Source organism: Clavelina lepadiformis, chromosome 2 (genome assembly GCF_947623445.1).
Source record: "Clavelina lepadiformis chromosome 2, kaClaLepa1.1, whole genome shotgun sequence".
Lineage (NCBI taxonomy): Eukaryota > Metazoa > Chordata > Ascidiacea > Aplousobranchia > Clavelinidae > Clavelina > Clavelina lepadiformis.
Genome location: NC_135241.1, coordinates 8,205,985 through 8,226,910, shown reverse-complemented (window position 1 = coordinate 8,226,910; position 20,926 = coordinate 8,205,985). Strand labels below are relative to the sequence as shown.

The following is a 20,926-nucleotide window of genomic DNA, read 5'->3' as shown; positions in this document are numbered from 1 at the left end:
CCAACACGGCAGCCAACCAAAACACAACGTTGTGCTCGTGCGTGAATTGTGCTCGTTTGCCAAGAAAATACTCCATGTAGGTGTCTTGACTAAAATCCAGTTGGCAACGATAGCTTATCATACTGTCTCTGAATGACTATCTTGGCTTTTAAGTAATACCAAACATGTGCAGTAAACTGCATAATGCTTTTATTTTCAACTAAATGCAATAATATATAAGCTTAAAGCAATGCTTGAACGGTATTAATACTTAACAAATTTACCGTAATGGCATCGTGTTGTGTGTCAGGCAGTTATACAGAGTTATGGATGGAACATCGTTTTTGTAACAATGCAAACACAGTGTGGCATGACTGCACTTCGTGAATATTCGCAAACTTGGCTATAGCGTACCACAAACAGGCAGAGCAAAAATAATCAACGTCTAGGGAATAAACTTTTGTATATACAATATATTAAGCTTTACTGCAGAGGATTTGGCATTGTGAACAAGATACGGCCATCATATTGCTTAACATGCATTAAAAGTCATGCAGGTTTTCGGTCTCCGCACGCTCCAGTACCTCGTGGGGAGCTGGAATTTTCAGATCCTTGTTCACTTCAACGCCCCAAATATCTTTAGCGTATTCCGCAATAGTGCGGTCACTGGAAAATTTTCCAGAAGCAGCGATGTTAGCAATGCACATTTTCGTCCATTGCTCGGAGTCCTGCAACATGAAGTATTGTTATAGGAGATGGTCGAAGGCAAGAACGGTGATTGCCAATAAAGGTGTTCACAAATGTGTAAATCCACGAAATTTATACAACAGGAATTAGTACGTATTCGAGCGTGTTCAAACGGTATGCGCTACGTTACTAAACGTTGCGTACAGAACGGATGCGTACTATCAGCATTCACCTAATGACTAGACCATTCTTTGCGTTTAATAAGTACTGGCAGCAAAAAAATATTGCCGCTAAGTTTCTGGTAAGATGGGTATATAAAGGAAATATGTGATCAACTGATCACTTTATTCAACTCTAAACCCGTTTTCTCATTGTTAGAAAATCTTCGCGCAACTTCTGCTACAAAGTGGAAAGCGAACATTTAGGTTTCGGTGCAAACAGTTACGTCAGTCTGAAGAACGAAATTCGAAAAAAAAGGGGGCGTACAACTTCCGTTGGGAACAGCCTTTCATTTACCTTGAAAGCTTCGCTAACTTTGTCTTGGCATTCGACGTAGGCTTCAAAATCAGCGCACAGCTTGAATCTGTCGTAATTGAGCAGATTGTCAACAAAGTGAGCAAACCGGTCTGGTTCATCAGGGCTGAAAAATCCTGATGCAATCTGATCAAGAGCCGTTCGAAGTTCAGGTGTTCTCTCGTAGTACTCTCGTGCGTTGTATCCGGCACTGCAGGGACAAATATTAATTGAAAACCTTAAAAACAAATCTAAAACCGGAAAACTAAACATGTGGTATTATTAAGTTGAAAGCATTTGTAAATGCAAGCAATAGAATTAATCGGCATCCAAGCACGAGTTTAATGTCATGAATATTTAATAACCCAACACAGCTGATGTTACATTCAAAATTCTATGAAATTAAACTTCTAGCGTTTTGTTCCGGCAAAGTTCATTCATTCATGGCCCATGCTGATTTTACAAATCAAATGCATTACTTTTTAGATCACTTTAAAAAGTATTGGATACAAATGGAATTACTTAAACTCGGCGACGCCATAACTAGCCCAAAAGTTAATCGGCAAAGGTCCCAGCCAAGAATTTTTAGTCATTAATATTTTTACGAATATTCGCCGCTTACTTATCAAGTGCCTCGACCTCGTGCACTTTCATTCCAAAGATGAAGATGTTCTTGCCTCCAAGCTCTTCATGCATCTCTACGTTAGCTCCATCCATTGTTCCGATAGTGAGCGCACCGTTCAGCTACGTTTCAAGAACAAGCAAAGAAATAGAAGCAGGTCGACTCATTAAAATGTGCTCGGTCAATTGAACACTCGAATGATGTGACCCAGGACAATTCAAACCAAGGACTGTTCAACCCACAGACGTTTATTGAGTGGTTGTATGTTTAATCGTCCTGGGTTGAATCGGTCTGGAACCCGCCTAAACCACTCACAAGCAACAGGCATAATATTACCATGAATTTCATGTTTCCTGTACCGGATGCTTCTGTGCCAGCAGTAGATATCTGCTCAGAAAGATCGGCAGCTGGGATTACTTTTTCAGCCAAGGATACCCTGTTCAGTTGAATATTAAGATGCCAGGCATTAACAACAATTCAAATAACAATAAATTAACGGCCAAGGTTTAGCACCCCAACTTGATGGATTTACCTGTAATTCTCCAGATAGACCACCCTGAGTCTACTCCCAATTATTGGATCATTGTTGACAATTTTACCGATGCTGTTGATCAACTTAATGATCATCTTAGCCGTATGATAGCCGGGTGCAGCCTGGCGTCATAACGGAAATTAGACAGAGGTACTTAGATAAAAATGCCTAGGTCATCAAAATCAAAGAGCGGTAAGAAAAGCAACTCGTCGTACCTTCCCTCCGATCATCACAGTTCGAGGAACAAAGTCTCGGGTTGGGTCGGCCTTAATTCTGTTGTACATGACCACTATGTGAAGGGCATTCATCAGCTGACGCTTGTACTCATGAATTCGTTTCACCTGAAGAAAAATTAATTTAAGCCACTTCCAAGTTGGACGTACGAGTTGACATTCAACTTAATATTGCGAATGCGTTAAAGTTTTACCTGAACATCAAACATGGACGCAGGATCGACATCGACCCCCCATTGTGTCTTAATGAAGGAGGCCAATTTCATTTTGTTTTCCTGAAGTAATTGCAAGAAAATAGACATTGGTAATAAGAACACGAGTCCTAACTTTTCAATATGTAGCAAACTGTGCAAGTCGTCGAAAAAACGTTTTACCTGTTTAACTTGGCCGACAGTTCGAACAAAGCCAGGATTGTTTATCAGGTCGTTAAGCTTGCTAAGCTGCTCCAAATTTCTTGGCCATTGTTCTCCAATATGCTGCATTTATTAAAGAATAACAGTTAGTTTATTCTGATAACGATTGTAACCATAGTTCATAAATACATTTTTAATGCAACGTGTAGATCATTCGAATTGTCTGCTTTATAGTTTATAGAAAGAGTCTGACGGTGATAATGTTTTCAGATAAAAACATTCAACACCAACACGTACATCTGCAATCAAGTCAGCCAGCCCCGGATTACAGAGCAAGAGCCATCTACGTGGCGTAATGCCGTTTGTCTTGTTCTGGAACTTGTTCTTCTCACCCATCTTCTCCGAAAGTTCAACAAAATCTTTGAAGCTTAAAATATAATAATCGTAAATAAGTCTATGGCCAAGTATTCCGAGCTACAGGATATCTAGACACTATGCTAAACCACAAGCATTAGTAGTTAAGCACTGAACTATGGCCATTGGCCAGCTTTACAAACTAGTTACACAGATTCTCTGATAATTCTTGAATGGATAGCTGCAACTCCATTCACTGCATGGGAGCCAACAATGCAGAGATGTGCCATGTTGATCCTCTTCTCACCATCTTCCTCAACCAATGACATCCGACGAAGGCGGTCAGAGTCACCAGGAAAGTGCTTCTTGACATTCTGCAAATTTGTTATTCGTGAAGCAAGAATGACTAAGTCTCCAAAATATACCTTGAGCGGCTCATTCAAGGTTAAATTCTAACTTACCAAGGGTTTTTCATAATCATTTTAATGAGGTTGTACAAGATAGGACCGGTCTTAAGTAGTGGTGAATGGTAAACGTTTAGCTAGCAAACATGCTCCGGAAGCCTTATTGCGATATAAGAATAACGTAGCCAAAGCACGCCGGCCAAAACGACCACGAATAAATTATGCGACAAATCACGACTCAAGGGCAAATAAAAACTCACGACTTCGCGTGTTTAGATAACTGACGAAGTAGATAATCTTTGATAATATAAAGCATATAGCAACTTGTTATATGGAGAAAACAAGTAATAAATATTGCGTGATAACAGCGAGACAATACTGTAATCAGCTAAATGAGCTAACCTCCAAATGCTTCATGTTGATGACGTAGATAATTTCCAGATGTCTGGGAAGCATTCTCTCCAAAAGATGTACTGGCCACCGCTCAAGGGCTTCGGGTAGTACGGTATGGTTGGTGTAAGCGCATGTTTTAATCACTATCGCCCAGGCGCGATCCCATGACATGTGTTCAACGTCGATAAAGAGTCGCATGAGCTCAGGAATGGCCAATGAAGGATGAGTATCATTAAGCTGTATGGCCACCTGTGTATTTGTGACTGGTGTAAAGATTTTAATACAGAATGAGTTGGTAATGAAAGCTTGTCAACGTGGATCGCAGAACTTCGGTTGAATAAGTTGTAATCAGACAAAACGATAGTGAAAAGTAACGCAGTAACACGACTATACGTTGTATCATGCGTAAGTCATATCACCTTTTCTGGGAAATGGTCGAAAGAAGTGCGGACGGGATCACGACAACCAAATATGGAAGACTTGAATCTGCGGATGATATCTTGCAGGGTGGCGCAAACGACAAAGTACTCTTGTTTCAATCGCAGTTCTTTACCCTCGAAGAACTAGAAATAGCACAAATTTGACCATTTAGTACCTGGCAAGGGTGTTGTTTTTGTAATAACATTTTTGATTCGAAAACGTTTCGGTGACCAAAAAACATGAAGATGGAATAAATTAAACTTGAATTAACTTGGAAGTGAAAAGTCTGTTGATTTAATTGAATATTCATATCTGATAAACCGACATTGTTTCCTGGAATGATCTAATTCATTGCGATGGCAGCAGCGCAAAAAACACACAACTGTTATGATAAATACACTAATCTATATAACTGGAATAGTCATTAGACATCGCGTTGATTGGCGTGCAAAATGGTGTGAAGTAACCCTAAGCTAACGTACAATGCACAATAAGGTTGTGTGTGTATAAAACAGTGTATTGTGTAATGTGTATAACAGCTGCTGGAGTAAGTAGTATACCAAAAACTGTGAGTTGTAATCTTAAGACGCGTTTGTTTATCCGCCTTCCGCCATTTCAAGCGAAAGCGTTTTGATTAATAACGTTCCGCAACTATAGACGACCTATCAAATTAAACAACACGAACCATTATCACGAAAACACGTAAAAATGAAATTGCAGTAAATTATGAAGGCCTAATGGGATAAAATCAGAGTATTGTGCTGATTTATAACATGCATTGATTCATGCAATAAACTGGTAGACATACCACACCGTCCGATAAATAATTCGGTACAGTACAGCTCTACACCTACACCATAGAATGCACTTACGTTATCATTCGGGTAGAGAACGCGTGAAATGTTTTCAGCCAGATTCCTGTCACATACAGCTTGAATATAATCTCCAGTGTTAACTGAAAGTCAAAAAGGAAGTTAGAGAAATTGCAGCGCGTAAGTAATTATACATCGGTTAATTATATCGTGGACAAAAACTACATTCGCACTTAAAAATCGCTACATTCAGCATGGCTTTTGGGATTGAAAAAGACCTGGTGGAAACAGGTAGACGCTTTGAAGGTCAAATCGGTTACAGTTAAACATCTGGCCGCATGTAACTTACAACCGCGGTTAACCTCACAACTGATGTTCAAGATAGGAGGGTAAGCACGTTATCTTAGGTTTAAAATCTAAATGATGACAAATAGTTGTTTCACGCTAAAATTTAGCCATGGACATGGTAAAAACTTACAAACGCCAAGATTGAACGAATTTGGTGACTTCGCGGTATACAGTCTCAACGTGTTGACAGTATTATTTCCATAACCTGGTGTTGGTGTGTCATAGGGCATTGCAAAAACAATCTGTGAGCAAGAAAATTCATCTAATTGCTGACCATGGTTGTCAGTTATAATTATAACTGTGATTATGTTAACAACCATGCTGACACTTTATGGACAATATCTAACTTAAAATTCTCATGAAAGCTTAACTGCAAAGTTACTGTTGATCACTTTTACGATAACAACCTCACCTGTGTGTTAACCCATTTGCAAGGTTTGCTAGAATCACCATTATCAGCAGGATTATGTTCTACCTTGCCATAAAAATGAATAGGAAGCATGTATTCTGGCCTGGCCTTTTCCCAAGGATTCCCATAGCGAAGCCAATCATCCGCTTCTTCAACCTAGTCGATAGTAGTACTTTGTTATCAAATTACTGCTAAGATCACAAAGCAAATGCACTGAATATGTAGCAATACAGTACCTGCCATCCTTCCCTGATCTTCTGGTTGAAAATCCCATATTCATAACGAATACCATATCCATAAGCAGCTAAACCCAGTGTCGCCATGGAATCCAGGAAACAAGCTGCCAACCTTCCTAAGCCACCATTACCCAAGCCTGCAAATCATGGAAAAAGTTTAACAATCCCAGGACCAGGGAAAGCAATAAATGAGCTCTATACACTATCTCAGCGTGGTCCAACTTCTTTTCATCGCGGGCCAAAATCTGAAATTTTTTTATCTTGCGGGCCAATGTTTTTAAATTAGAACTGAAGAACAATGTGACATTGATATTAGAACTGAAAAAAGTTCTCTTTTTTGTTAAAACCCAAATTAGAATAGTTCAAAATTTAGCTGATAAAATTTAAATGCTGATCAATGTGACATCTGCGGTCGAGGTTCTTCCTCGACAATAGCGACTATCAAAGCTGACTATCAGTTCGCGGGCCAAAAAATTGGTGCTCGCGGGCCAACTTTGGCCCGCGGGCCTGCAGTTGGACCACGCTGCACTATCTTACAACACTAAGATAAACCAAACCTGCATCTTCCTCAAGCTCTTCAAGTTCTTCTATGTCCAGACCAAGTTGATACATGGCTTCATCACATGAAGTTTGAATCTCCAAATTTAGCATAGTGTTTTGTAAAGCTCGTCCCATGTAAAACTCCAATGACAAATAGTACACTCTCTGTTGAAAATAAAGCGTAATTTTGACTCGCATTTGTGTACTCATACATACATACATAATCATATTCAGTACAAATAATGACATAGATAACGCCTCTCTTTGAAAGTACCGTCGGTAACAGTACCGGTACCTGACAAAAATTTTTAACGATGGTTCTGGTATTGGGTACTATTTCAAAAAAGTAGTTTGGTACTTTGCCAGTATTCGGTACTGGTACTTTTTGTACAGCAGATCATGTTGCAATTGCAATTTTTTGATATTATAACCACAGCTTAAGGTTACTTTAGGTCAGAAAGTATGTGAACTCACTCTTCGCGACTTAATTGGACATTTGTAGATTAAAGAACAAAATGTGCTGAAATTAGCATTAACCTTTAATTAAAATGAAGCTTTAAAAAACACACTTCTCAAAACCTTAAGAGTAATCACTTGAAAAGTACAGAGTACTGGGATTGACTAACATTTTTTGAAGTAATCCAGTATCATATATACTATTTTCTACAAAGATAATGAAGTACCGGTATCAGTACTGAAAAAGTACAACGGCGGTACAGTAGTTCGGTACATAGTACCACGATACTTCCCACCCCTGTTTATATATTCAACTCAATGTCCACGTGTGACTAATTGAAAAATTATCCTGCATGTTAACCTTTGGATCTTTTTCATAATAGTACTGTTGAGTGCGAATCCAGCGTCCAACCATTTGATCACGGACAGTGTTAGCCAATGCGATGTAGTAGTCCCTTGTAGTAGCAACATTTCTGTCTTTAACCAATGTGAAGTGAAGGTGGCGATTAAAAGACTAAAAAATAGGACAAAGGTCAAGGTTTCAATAAGAACTATACACTGTATATATATATATATATATACATGAGGTGAACTTTGTATGGACATAGCAACCAGCAATCAAAAATGTGCAAACACAACATAGCTTACTTTTTTAATATCAGTTACTCCTTCCAAAGAAGCAATACCACGAACAGAAATCTGCTTGCGCTTTTCCTGATCAGAAACAGGATTTGTAGCCATCAGTGTGTTTGAAGTTGTCCCTGTTTTCTACAAAGTCAAAAAACATACTTTGGTGTAAAAGCATACACAGAAGAACAATTTGTTCTTCTTTCTTAACCTATTTTGTTATCTGTAAAGAAACTCATTGCATTGTGCAATTGTGATGTTTGATAACATAGCCTAGCCTAGCCTACCTAAGATATAAACATGTAATCTATTCAACTTACAGAAGAGGAAGATTTGCTAGAATTTATTTGACAGCTGCTGACTGCTCCGTTAGACTTGATATCAACTGCTATTTGGAACTTCGGTACAGCCGAACTCTTACTACCAGCAAGTTGAGGCTTAGCGGTGTCTTTTGCAGTTCCTATATTGGCTCCAGATGCTATACAAATTGATTATATAAACGTGACCCGTGCATAAAACAAGAAAATTAAAGAAAATCAAAAGGAGGGCTAATGTAATAAACAGCTCGGGTATAGTGCGGAAGTGTTCACAACTTGAGTAGCTGGGCCTGGGTCTAGTATAGCCTACAAATGCATCCACTGGTTGTGCATTTCAGCACCAGACCCAATTTTTTCGTTACCCATAAAACAAGTTTAGCATTCTCTTTTGTTAACGCCAGTAGGCCGCCACTAATAATTGGTGAAAGCCTTCAGCTTCAGCGGATTCGGCCACAGGTAGTGCCAATAAACCTACGCGAGTAGCATTTGATTGCGAGCACTGTGTACGTGCATTCTTCACGTGAACTGGTTAGAAGCCGGCCTTAGCATTTGACGTCTGCATTCGTTACAAATAGCTAAAAAGTTGCAATGGAATTAGACAACCATGGCAGCAAATTTGTAAAAAAAATTAATTTCACCGTTCTAGCTACGAAAAAAATCGTGAATTTATACCGAAACCTAAACCATTATGCGCCACAAAACCGTTGCAACCCTTTAAAACAGTCAATCGCTTTTCTCCCAATGTACGTCATAATTTACAGTTTATTAGTAGGTTACGTAACGTTAACGCAACGGTCATACCTTGACATTGATCTGCATAAACTATGAAAACTACCTGGTCCACGTTAAGATTCTGGTACAGCACTGCATCCCCATGAATGAGCAGTGCGGATCCAATACCTAATGCGCTTGACTTTATAAGAATTTGAGCAAGGCGAACACGATAACAAGAGCACAGTTGAAAGAAATAAGTAAAATAAGGAGAAAGAACTGCATAGTGCCTCTACCGACGTGAGTAGAGTTTTGTTTTTAAATTCTGCCTACTGATTTACACAGCTAAATGTTAATGAACACTCATGCGTTTTGGTTTTGTTTCTTATGTTTTCTATGGCAAGTATAAAAGCCGACAAGCTAAAACAACCAAACGAAGTACTGCACATACACCACAACAAAACCTTTCGTCCTAAAATTTATATCTATTGAATTGTACGTAACAGCAAGCATATGAACCATAAAATCAACCTTGTGCAATGTGCATACACGCAAAATAGTTACTTGAATTCTAGTACAAAAGCATTAGTTGCTTGACTGAATGCTGTTTAAAATATTAATTGGTGTAATTGTATATATTGTAGTTGCATAATTGCTAAGGATACCAAAAAGTGGTAAAAAGCTGAAGGTTAACACCTAAGAGTTAGTAAGCTAGAATGCTGCCATAGTGGCTTACCATCTTACCTTTCACCTTTTTGGTTGAAACCTTTGTTGTAGAGATCTTTTGTGACATATTTTATTAGTTGAACTGAAATAGAGAATCAGTTCATTGTTAGGCATGATATTCATAGTAGCATGTTATTAATCTTACCGTATGAATGGCAAATACTAGCATTGCAACAAATTTAATAATATACTGCTGAGCGTATACTAGATTTTTGCACGACACTTACCTTGTTCTACACGTTATAAGATCTGGAATTTCCGATGTGTATGCCTTGTTTAAGCCTACCTGAAGACAGCGTTTCTTCTTGTCTTAGTTTCAAACTTTGTACTGTTCAACCGCTGAAACAATTGACAATAATTTGAACTCACCTGATTATTGGCTGCCACCGATGAAACGCAAAAATTTTTCCGCAGGCAACACCTGCGGTGATTGTCGAGTAAGCATGCGAACGTCAGCAGTAATGAGGCAACGTGGCAACTACAGTCTTAATATTGGCAAGACTGATCTTTGCATTGCAATAAAATGCGATTGGCCCGGTTGTAAGTAATCTAAGACATGTATTATCTCAATTTTACATAGAACTTTTAAAATACATGAGATTTGATTGATTTGCATCGCACATAAAGCAAACATTACTTCATATAAAGCTTATCACAACCTATTGTAAGAAGTGACGTATTGACCTTCTGTAGTTCTGTAGGGAACAGAGAAGTATAATTAACCAACTGGAAAACATTGGTATCACAATGGCATTTGGCCTAATTGCATTTTAGCTTTACTGTACTTGGTTCATTTATTAATTTATTATTAAGCATTTTAGAATTCTTGCGCAACAGCTGATGTTGTATTATAACTAGCCTATATGTTTTTAAATGCTAAAATCAATAGCTAAAACTACAAACTGCTTTCGACCAAATAGGCCTATCCTGTGAAATAAACAATTTTAAATCGTAAATTAATTGAGTATTTCTATTAGTTTTACATAATGCCTCACTTATAGCCTAACTGACATAAGTTATGAAAGTTATTTGTCGTTAATGTAGTTTAAATTGACGCAAAATTTAGGGTAAGCTTGTATAGAAATTTTTGGGTGGCCGGTGACCCACCCTTACAATTTTGTTAACAAATGTGCTAGTGTCAAATTATCAGAAACTTTAAACAGCACTACAGCTTGGCAAAAAAGTTAGTATATTTTGTGATGCAACGTAAAAAAAGCATTTCTACTACTCCGCAGGAAATGCATTATCATTGCACTATAATCAAGATTACGTTCAAATCAATTAATTCTAGGTTACTTATAGCTTTCAACAAAAGAAAATTATTAAAGAGTTGCTGAAGTAAATTCAGTAAATTCGCTCTATCATAAAAGGTAAACAACTAAACATGCACAAACACTATGTCCATTCGGTGGCAACGTATTAGTCTTTTAGATAAAAGCCCAATACAAAGCAGTTATCTTTTACTTAATATCTTTTGTTCTATCATGTTTTGTACGACGACTTTACGATGAAATAAGCGCAATTCGCCGAGCATTACAAATTTCTTCAGTAGTCTAAGTCCATATGTGTTCGGCGACCATTTTATTCGTTTTTTTTTTATCTCAAACTGATGTAGATTTACATTCATTGTCACGACAAAAAGATTCAAATTCTGTACACGTCAAACTGGCATTCTGGTGGCATATTGCATATAAAAACATATATTCAAGAACACAAGAATCACTCAAATAAAAAGTTCGATGTGTTTTTAATGGTTGCTTTGCTCTGCTTAATAGGAGCCTTAGAATATACCCTAAGCCGAAAAGCTTGGGTGTATAAAGATAGCTTATCTTAAGATATCCAGACAAACATCCAAACAATCTTTCACCGCCTTGTGTGATACTCCTCTGTTAGCCAATCTCCTATAAACAGCAACCACCTGTATAGACCTACTGTAAGTGGCCATCCGAATACTGCTGGATCAATACACTCATGCTTATGTATGATTAACTTCATGTTCATAGAAAATGCTGTTGAGTTTAAAATAGGATTATTATGACATGAAATTAACCAAGTGTCGTGATTCCTTGTGAACTTATGGAGGGTGGCAGGTTAACGTATTCGGTAGCGCTGTTTGAGATTGGCGAATTCCATTCGCTCGTTTGGCAATCTATTGCACGTGTTTCGTGAGACATTGTTTCTGCAAAATCATAAGACTGTGACACCGGTGGAACTTTTGGTAAGTTCTTGTCATTGTTTGGCATTGTGTCTGGACCAGAAATTGATGCCATAAAAGTATCATTATCTTTACATGGAATAACGCAAGTAGGTTTGTGGAGATTGAAAACATAAATCAATTTTTGTCTCTCTTCCTGAAGGCGCTGTATTTCGCGTTTCAGCTGCAGGTTGATATTTTCCAGATGTTCAGACTCCTTTAAATTTAAATCATTCTTAAAAATACAAATACCAAAATGAAAACAGTTTTACAGACTGTATAAATCGTTTTTAACGAAATGTTTTAGTGTAAGAATTATCTTGTAACTTATACTTATGAAGCAAAAAATAAAATGTTTCCACATACTTCTTGAAGATTTTCGGAGACAATCTTTTTCTTAAATCTGCATTTTGCAGCTGCTACTTTATTTCTTTCCCGTCTTCGTTCTCGTTTTTCAATAGTGTGAGGAGATACATCCTACATGCGAAAGCAAGTTAATGAAACACACAAAAGTACGATTTCCTGTAAAAACACTCTGCATGCTTGCAATTATTGCTGAAGTTGTATTTTGTTACAATAGTTGCCGTAAATTTTAACAATTATATGGTACGTAATAATCTTACGTCAGGTCGGGGTGCCTTGTATTCGATTTCGACAGTCCCGGGCAAACCGCGAGCCATTCTCTTGCTTTGAATTGTATAACGAAGTTCTTCTTTTATAAGCGGCCGAATATGTTCTTCCACTAGCTGTAGATCATCGGTTGGCATGACTGTCATCCCGTCTACCCTGGTCACAGATTGGTTATTAGGTGCAACATAATAATCTTGGTTGTTGATCGAGTTGTTGATATCATGTCGTAGGCTAAACTGGTCGCTGCTGGTATTCCATTGAGGATATATTGATTTCGACATAGGACCGTGCTGCTGACCTGTGGGAACGTAGTACGGGGAAACTCTTCCCTGGTTTGAAGCAGGTTGACCCTTTGTCAACATTTGAAGCTTCATGAGCCCAAATGTTTAGTTGAAAGGCAGGATTGTTCATTAACTATGTAAATTCTAACGCAGATTTAGATGCCTGTAAATGCACAAACAAAATTGTAAGATAAAATCTTGGCAACTACAAAGAATTAACGTTGATTTTAAAGTTGATTTTTCTGAGTCGTTTTTCCACTTACTATGCCTGCAGGGGAATAAACTATTTTACTGTACTTTCTGAACCAACTTTTTCCAACACTATGACTTGCTATGTTTTCTCTGTCTGGAAAGTAAAGTTTGAAACTTCTTCACAGCAGCAAGTCCTTCAGTTATTGTGATTTTTCATCTGTGACAATTATTTGACCATAGCATTGGCTACTAAAAAGGATTTTGTTTTTAGTCTTGAAAGTTATGTTAATAATTCAATGAATTTGAAAGGCACCGATAGCGTGCACTTCCGTATTTTCCTTCAGTTACCTTGTCCATCACCAACTTGCATTTTACAGCAGTACAGCTTAATTGTTAGTCAAAACCTCGGAAGAAAATACCAGCTTGTACACTTTTTACAATAGGGAACTAGCAGGCAAGTTCCGAAAGAAATCCATCAAAGATCACGCGTAAAAGAACGATGCGTTGAATAAAGCAAGTTCCTGGTGTATCTCGTATAAGTCGTCATGTGAGCACATTGCATGTCTGTAAGTATATGTTGTTTTTGTGATATTTTCCCACTTAGACATTCGTGCACTTATAAGGAAGTAGTGGTCTGGGAGAAGTAGAATATCTAGGACTATGTTTGAAGAAATTTGTAACCTAAGGACTAAATTAGACCTACTCAAAAATACTTTGTTTCTTTTCTTAAAGCGGTTGATAGCTAAAACTGATTATAGCCGACAAAGGTGCATATAACCATTACACTGCATGCGACGATTACGTAAAATGTGTATACCACATTTTAGCAAAAATTTGTTTACATCCTTTGTTGACTCGCTTTGAGAAAGGTAACTTCAAATTAATGCTATTTTTAAAATATTTTTTGTATTTCTATACTTTCATGAAATAAACACGTACTACCCCTATCAAATGCAGACTTTTTGCTATTTCGCTGCAGAGGGGCTTCCCCAGATTCACAAACTAATGTTAGTCCGAGAGATTCGTATGCCACGAAAACTTGTAACTGCTACTGCGGCTCGTGTACGGTCGCCGCCTTTTTATAAGGCTGATAAACGCTCTATCGAACGGCAAGAATAGGATAGATAGTAATCCCTATTTTCGTTCACTGACTTCATTGCCTTTTTCTATCTGTCGTACGAGTCACGTGCACTGGCCTGTGCGCTGAACCATGTCAGGCCTCAAAAGATGACATGATGCGCAAGACCAACGGACCATAAGATGTTTGCCAATGTTATTACAAGCATAGCTTACTGCAATTACTCTTACAGTTAACCATTTTACTGATGCAGGTAGGTACTGTATAAATAAATTCCACAACATTATTTAAGCAATGAAATAAAAGCAATTCCGGAACCTAGTGATAGAAACATATGGCTTTGATTATAATTCGATCTGCGGTCCGATATCTCATACATATCGTGCAAATACCTCCTTCTAACAAAACTTTTGTAAGAAGCGCTTGTATATTGAGTAGTAGTTTCGCTTGCTCAATAATGAAATTTAGAACTACAGGCTTTATACTTCATTATCGCGTTCATTCTGTTATTGATTGTGAAGTTTTCAATCAATTGCGAGGAATAAGAACAAGATCTTCTTCTCAGGCGCAAGGTAGTTACAGCATAGAAAGTCCACGGTTAATTTCGAACGGCCTTTGTACTTATACCACGTTAAGTGCAAGACTATAAATATACCTTGCAATGTTTCAAAAACAATAGTTTATCTATTTATGGACTAATCATGCATAGAGCCACAGCGCATTCACATGCAGTATATAGTAGGCTATGTACAAACAAAGTTTAGCTATAAAGCTCTTTTTCTACACAATATACTGATTACTGATACATATATTACAACTCTCCTAAAACATACTATATCACGTCAACTGCACTGTAGTTTAAAAATTTGTGGCATTAAACAAACAAATCTGCTCTTTTAACACAGCAGCAGAAGCACACGCCCATCAAAGTACCCGGAAATGCATTAAACCAATGTTCCTCTTCTGAAAACAAGCAACTTGCGTAATCCAAGGTGGCAGCAAACTTTCTTGCGTAACTTTTCATTTCCTTAATGTACATTGTACAATAACATTATCATGCGATGATTGCCTAAGAGCTAACTTTGAATTGCACTTTGTAAATAAAATGTGTTCAATCCGGTTGCTTCAGCATGCAGCTAATTAAGAATGTCTTGGAAGTCGAAACCTCGAAAGTTCGTGTTTAAATATCCTCAACTAAATGTTTTAACGTATTGCGTAACTAAGGTATACGTCCTAATAATACGGATATTTAGAGGTAGTAGCAAAGCCAAATATCAAACACTGAAGAAGAGAAGACGTTGGGAAAAGCTCATTTTTTCAACTCCAAATTATAAATGGTTTCCAGACAAAAATATGAATTATATGGATTGATATTTCTTTCAGCCTATGGTATTCAATAGGAAAAATTTCAACAGCGCAGGCGCTTTTCGTTTTTAATCGTTGCAACACTTTGTTTTCTCTCAGAACTTTACAGTATATAATTGAAGAGAAATTTTTTATTTATAACTAACTATATTTGCCCAAACTATGACTAGAAATTGTATATACTACTTTTATAATAAAATTACTTCATAAAATATTACGGATGAAACGAGTACATGGATTTGAAAGTTGTTATCGCAATGGTAGTTAGGATTTCTTCGATTGCAAGTTAACCAAGTAAAGCGTATTTACTATTTACGTAAGCAGGAATTTTTTGTGGCAGATCCAAGCGGTGCTATGGTACCTACAACCACAGCTCCTATGGATATAATCAGTTTCTATAACCGAATTATTATTTTACTTAATTCATATTTCGCTACGAAATTCTATATGGATTCATTTTTTATTTAGCTGACAACACTGCAATCTCAAAATATATTCGATTCACTAATGCCAAACATACACCACTGACGTCAGAACCACGCAATGTGACGTACACTTGAGCAGCTCAAGGCTACGTTATCGCAGCAATTCTTATTAAACCGTTTTGTTTTGTGCGTGTGTGAACGGTAAAGAGAAAAAAGTCGCAGAGAAAAAAAGCTAACAACCTTCCCGACCATTATCGTCTGTCTGTAGTGGTTTTGACTTAATTTAGAAAAGAACGACTTTTTATTATGATGTTTCATTTTTAGGATATGAGGAGAATTGCACTATTAAAGGAGGTTTTATTTGTAGTCGTTTAAGAGAAAAGTTACTCAAAACAAAACCTTTGAAATAACTCGCCATGTGGCCTATTAACTGGAATTGGACGTTAAGCTATACAAAATAGAACGAATAAAATACAAGTTTGTAATCATAACCTTGTTAAAATTGTGTTATTCGGCAATTTATTTTCCGTTTTAAATGAATACTTAATACGGGGCGGTTTTTGTAGGCACATGGTTTTCATCATGCTTCGAACGTGTTTACTGCCTATAGCTATAGGCCTATATCGTTACGAGAAGTCTACACTCTAGTCTACAACATGATATAGTCTTTAAATTTTACCTGAGGTCTCAAAAGAAAACAGTTTCTCTGACTGTTGGCCGCAACAAAAGTGATGCAAAATTGACCGCAATGACAAATCTGATATTGCACTCTTGTGTGTATGCGCTGCGCGTTGTGTGCATGTAGAAAGCCATGTCGTTTTGTTCGGTCACGTTCTAAGCAAAACACGATTATGCGGAAACCGTATAGGAGAGGTTTGAAACTTGTTTGTTGTTTGTCTTCTTATATGGGCGACGTAGTTGTCTTCCACAAGTGTACCACACCAGTCTTGTATTTATTTATAATGGAATAATGCAGTACTGTATATAGCCATATAGCTTATATAGTAATATTCAAGGCTCATATAGAATGTCGTTTATTCTAACCATTAACTGATTTAGTCTGACAAAAAGCATTTAGTGTGATGCTTATCGAAGTAATAAATATATATTCGATTCGATTCCAATTCTACTTTATGTGAAATAGTTGACTGAAAAAGACGTGTAAGGATCTATCGGAAGGTTCATATAACCCAAAATCAATTTTACAAATATTGTATTTAGTTTAACCATGTCAATCAATCAAACAATTATTCTATTTTTCGTCAAAAGCACTGTGGGAACGAACAAAATTAACCAGTTGCTACTAGCATGCGCCAATGAACGGGAAAAAGTGACAAAGCCGAAAAGGCTTAAAACGTGCTCAAAAATAATTAAGGTAGTAATTGCTGGTAGCAACGAGCACGGCCACTAAATCCACAATTGGTTAAACCCACAAAACAAAAGTTGAAAAAAGCTTTAATAATGCAGACGGGCAGCTGATGTGTTCAAGCAACAAATCACTAAAAATCGCTTCACTGCTGTACATCAGTGGATGTCATGCTATTCTCTCACATAAAAAATCAAAGTCGTAGGAGTGCATGAGCCATTATTTTAACACGAGTCTTGGTGTCTTATCAGGTTGATGTTAACAGGTTTAAACCTATTTACACAGACGCCACTGCAATTTGCATGTTGACTACAAGTTCACTGCGTATAGTTTACATAATCACATACCTAACGATACCGTCTAAGATTAACTCCGCTATCAATTACTACAGACTAAACTAATGGAGTGTTGTTTGTAACCACGTGTACATTTATATCATGACGAAAGCAATCAAAATAGCATTGCCCTATATTGATTTCCACTGCGTCGTAAAAATTGGCGCTATACAAATAGCTGGCAGATAGGGCGTTCCAATCGCAGATAACCTTCATGAGTTTCCTTGTGTTGTATTAAATAATTAGAATGTTTTACTGTACTGTAACAGAGTTGTATGTCGGGTCGGGTTCGGGCATAAATTTGAAAAAAAAATTGACAGTCAAAGAATGGCATCAAACGATTATGTTGATTCATCCAGTAAATTTAACTTTCGGGCTTCAACGGGCTTCAAATAAAATTTTCGGGTTCCAGTTTACATTATAAAGCTTGTTTATAACTCTGTACTATGGTTGTACATTATGATTTTGATTGATAAAGTTAATAAGATTATATAAGCTAATGCGTATGGCATAGCCAGAATGCAAGGCTATAGAATATAGATGTAGTTGTAAACGGTATAGTTACTATAGTATATAGTATAGTGAACTACACTTCGAATGTAGTATTAGTTTTGCATATACATAAACCTTTGCTTTGTTAAAATATCATCCTAAATGCCCATTTGTTGCTTCGTCCATTCCAGGCGATTCAGGATGCAGCTGCGTGTAAGTGAATGCTATTCCATTGGGAAAATCTGAGAAGACGTCATGTGTTTTGCATCCAGCAGCTATAAGTGAAAAGAAATCAGTTGCGCAGATTCTACTCTGATGCTCAAACAAGCATAATAATCCTTCACAGCTGCTTTCAAACTCCATCAAATGCTGCACTAGCTTTTAGTAGGATGTTGGGCTTGCTCGTATTGGAGGCGCCTTAAGCATGTGGTGTGGTAAAACCACTGTATATATCAACTTTGTTTGTATAATCCGGAATCATTCTGCGAGTGAAACGAGCAGTCCGAGAGGTTGGGAAGAACTTCTTGAACACAACATCTTATATATGCTTACAGCCAAATTTTGAAACAAAAATTACTTCATGTCCTTTACATTTAAACGCAAACACTGCATTTACGTAATGGAACTTAGCTCTCTGCCGAAACAAAATTCATTGGACAGCACATATATACTTCCATTTTATAAACAATATTTGCAGGAAAAAGGTTTTATATTTATCCAACAGCTTTTTCTTCTACAAACGCTCGTATCAGCAATATTGGTAGTAAAAATTTATCACTGTAACAAGATCTTGTTTATAACTTTAAGTCTATAACAGGGGTGGGCAACCTTTTTGAACCTGAGAGCCACTTTGGTTGTTAAATTTTTACTGACGAGCCAAGTCATAAGAAATTATGACGTCATAAATAGTTTATGTCGTTTAATTGTTCCATATCTGCATTCCTCAATCGAAAAATATCATTAAATTTGGATAATTAACAACTTGTCATCAATGCTGGCCTAAATAAGGAAAAGAAAAAGAGAGAAACGTTCATAAACGGTACTCTCGGTAGCCTTTACAATTTCTTTGAAATTTTACGATTCGACTAGAAGAGCCACAAAAAAACATGCCGGAGAGCCGCATGCGGCTCGCGAGCCGCAGTTTGCCCACGTCTGGTCTATAAGAACTCTTGAATTCACTTTGGCTTCTTTAAATTTAGCGTGTAAAAAGTTTTTATAGAAATACAACACGTTTAAAATGTAAATCAAAAAAGTACATTCTTTTTCAAAAAACATAACTTATATCTGATTCCAAATGCTAGCTTGATAAGAGAAGAAATGCACAATTTTGTATTCTACCACAATTCCGCTAAAATATTCAAATACTGTATAAAAACAATCGGCTTCATATAAGCTGTGATAAAATATTTTGAGTTTTTAACGATCAAATTTACGTGTAACTTACACCTTGTTTTCACAAATTTTAGATTTTGGCTTATACAAGTAAAAAAAAGGTTTAATGGTTTTGTTTATGCATAATCAGAAGACATTAGAAAAACTCTAAATGTAAGATTACACACATTTATAGTAAGAAACTAAACATAGCATTTGAGAGTTATCTTTGCAAAATATATGTAACCTTTTAAAATAGGTCTACAATATTTTTAAAATAGCCGACACATGTGCCAGAAAGTAAGTTCGATTTACTAGTTGTGTTATTTTGAGCCGGCGGAAACCGCAATGTCACGTGAAAACAGGCTACATACTCTCCGCTTCCCGTAGATATGATTTAAACATTAAACGGAACTTTTATTAAAGCACTTCAGCTTTCGTAGCTAGTTTTTATTTTAAACAGAGGCTTTTTAAATTTGTTGGTATGCTCATATTTAAAGTAGTTGACATTAATGAAAAAGAAAGAAAAGATAACATTATAATAACAATTACAATAATAATTCAATCAATACTTTGAAATTTACTTTAAATCAGGTAGCAGCAGGTACTGTAACGTTGATAACATTTTCAAGTAGGCGTATGGTAATAAGAACATGTTTAATAACTTACAGCTTATTTTCATTTTTACTTAAAAAATGTATTAATTGGGAGAACGGGTTTCCAGCATGCTGTTTATATCACAAACCTTGAACGTATATCAGTTTCCAGTTTATAAGCCTGCGGTGGCTATAATAATGCTATTCTGATTCAGATCTCTCAAAGTTTATGCGTCAGCTTCATATCTATCGTATCTCAGTGAGTACAGGTGACGTACTATACTGGCTATAAATGTTATTGATATACGCTTATATGACCTAAACTGCAATGAAATTGCCATGGCAACAAGTTTTTACGCGCAGTCACTAGCTTTTAGTTAACACTCTATCTTTATAACAAATTTGTTTATTTGTTTTATCAGATGACAAAAAACAAACATGTGGCTATCTTTTATAGACTACAGACGTAAGTGTCAATCCAACTTACAAATAACTTTTTACGTATACCGTTAGATTTTGTTATTTAATTGACTTTGGTATTTGATCTGTTAAATGATACTTTTAATGTCACGACTTTACAAATTTGCTAAAGTTATTCTGTAAAGAAGTAGATTTTTTTAATGACAAACGTAAGAGTGAGTTTTGCACTAACACCACACATTTCTAAACAAGATACATGTAATAACTTATTCAATTGCTTTTATTGTTTGAAATGATCAAATTTATTCAAGACTATACAGTATATACATAATATAAAGAGATGCATAAACTATAAACAGATATCGAGTTTAATCAAACAGTCAATAGTCATTCGAAATCGTTTTCGTTGACAGTGTTGCGGTATAGCATAAATACTATAAATACACAAAACAAAAAGACGTTATTTTACTTGATTAATTATAATTGGTTGGCTTCCCTTATCGCTGTCG

At 36.6% G+C, this 20,926-nt stretch overlaps 2 protein-coding genes across 4 annotated transcripts; both read right to left on the bottom strand.

Annotated features, from left to right (window-relative positions):
* Positions 1 to 172: 172 nt before the first annotated feature.
* LOC143447434 (glycogen phosphorylase, muscle form-like) lies at positions 173 to 10,060 on the bottom strand. Of its 2 annotated transcripts, XM_076947531.1 has the most exons (22): positions 9,900 to 10,060; positions 9,691 to 9,754; positions 8,239 to 8,396; positions 7,940 to 8,059; positions 7,653 to 7,805; positions 6,853 to 7,000; positions 6,296 to 6,432; positions 6,063 to 6,215; positions 5,781 to 5,892; positions 5,363 to 5,445; positions 4,490 to 4,633; positions 4,080 to 4,319; positions 3,484 to 3,647; positions 3,217 to 3,346; positions 2,941 to 3,042; positions 2,761 to 2,841; positions 2,549 to 2,674; positions 2,334 to 2,455; positions 2,138 to 2,237; positions 1,802 to 1,923; positions 1,183 to 1,390; positions 173 to 707 (listed from the first exon to the last, which is right to left on the bottom strand). In XM_076947531.1, exons 2-22 carry the CDS (start codon positions 9,737 to 9,739, stop codon positions 522 to 524), a joined length of 2,838 nt encoding a protein of 945 aa, XP_076803646.1. In that variant the 5' UTR covers positions 9,740 to 9,754; positions 9,900 to 10,060; the 3' UTR covers positions 173 to 521. The 2 variants fall into 2 exon arrangements, with proteins under 2 accessions (XP_076803646.1, XP_076803647.1); XM_076947532.1 differs by lacking the exons at positions 9,691 to 9,754; positions 9,900 to 10,060 and adding an exon at positions 9,037 to 9,057.
* A 1,170-nt stretch (positions 10,061 to 11,230) lies between these two features.
* LOC143447436 (cyclic AMP-dependent transcription factor ATF-3-like) lies at positions 11,231 to 13,978 on the bottom strand. 2 transcript variants are annotated; one of them, XM_076947537.1, is made up of 5 exons: positions 13,041 to 13,978; positions 12,795 to 12,940; positions 12,490 to 12,652; positions 12,233 to 12,343; positions 11,231 to 12,083 (listed from the first exon to the last, which is right to left on the bottom strand). In XM_076947537.1, exons 2-5 carry the CDS (start codon positions 12,905 to 12,907, stop codon positions 11,718 to 11,720), a joined length of 753 nt encoding a protein of 250 aa, XP_076803652.1. In that variant the 5' UTR covers positions 12,908 to 12,940; positions 13,041 to 13,978; the 3' UTR covers positions 11,231 to 11,717. The 2 variants fall into 2 exon arrangements, with proteins under 2 accessions (XP_076803652.1, XP_076803651.1); XM_076947536.1 differs by lacking the exon at positions 13,041 to 13,978 and having other exon boundaries at positions 12,490 to 12,940.
* Between the last annotated feature and the right edge of the window lie 6,948 nt (positions 13,979 to 20,926).

What these genes read in the sequence shown, in the direction of transcription:
- LOC143447434 (XM_076947531.1), bottom strand. Translation starts at nt 9,739, where the DNA reads ATGTCACAAAAGATCTCTACAACAAAGGTTTCAACCAAAAAGGTGAAA. An exon ending in CGTCCATGTTTGATGTTCAG is followed by an intron (nt 2,675 to 2,760) that starts GTAAAACTTTAA and finishes ATTTTTCTTCAG; the next exon opens with GTGAAACGAATTCATGAGTA. An exon ending in GAGGTCGAGGCACTTGATAA is followed by an intron (nt 1,391 to 1,801) that starts GTAAGCGGCGAA and finishes TTGTCCCTGCAG; the next exon opens with TGCCGGATACAACGCACGAG.
- LOC143447436 (XM_076947536.1), bottom strand. Translation starts at nt 12,870, where the DNA reads ATGAAGCTTCAAATGTTGACAAAGGGTCAACCTGCTTCAAACCAGGGA. An exon ending in ACAAGGCACCCCGACCTGAC is followed by an intron (nt 12,344 to 12,489) that starts GTAAGATTATTA and finishes TTTCGCATGTAG; the next exon opens with GATGTATCTCCTCACACTAT. An exon ending in TCTCCGAAAATCTTCAAGAA is followed by an intron (nt 12,084 to 12,232) that starts GTATGTGGAAAC and finishes TTAAATTTAAAG; the next exon opens with GAGTCTGAACATCTGGAAAA.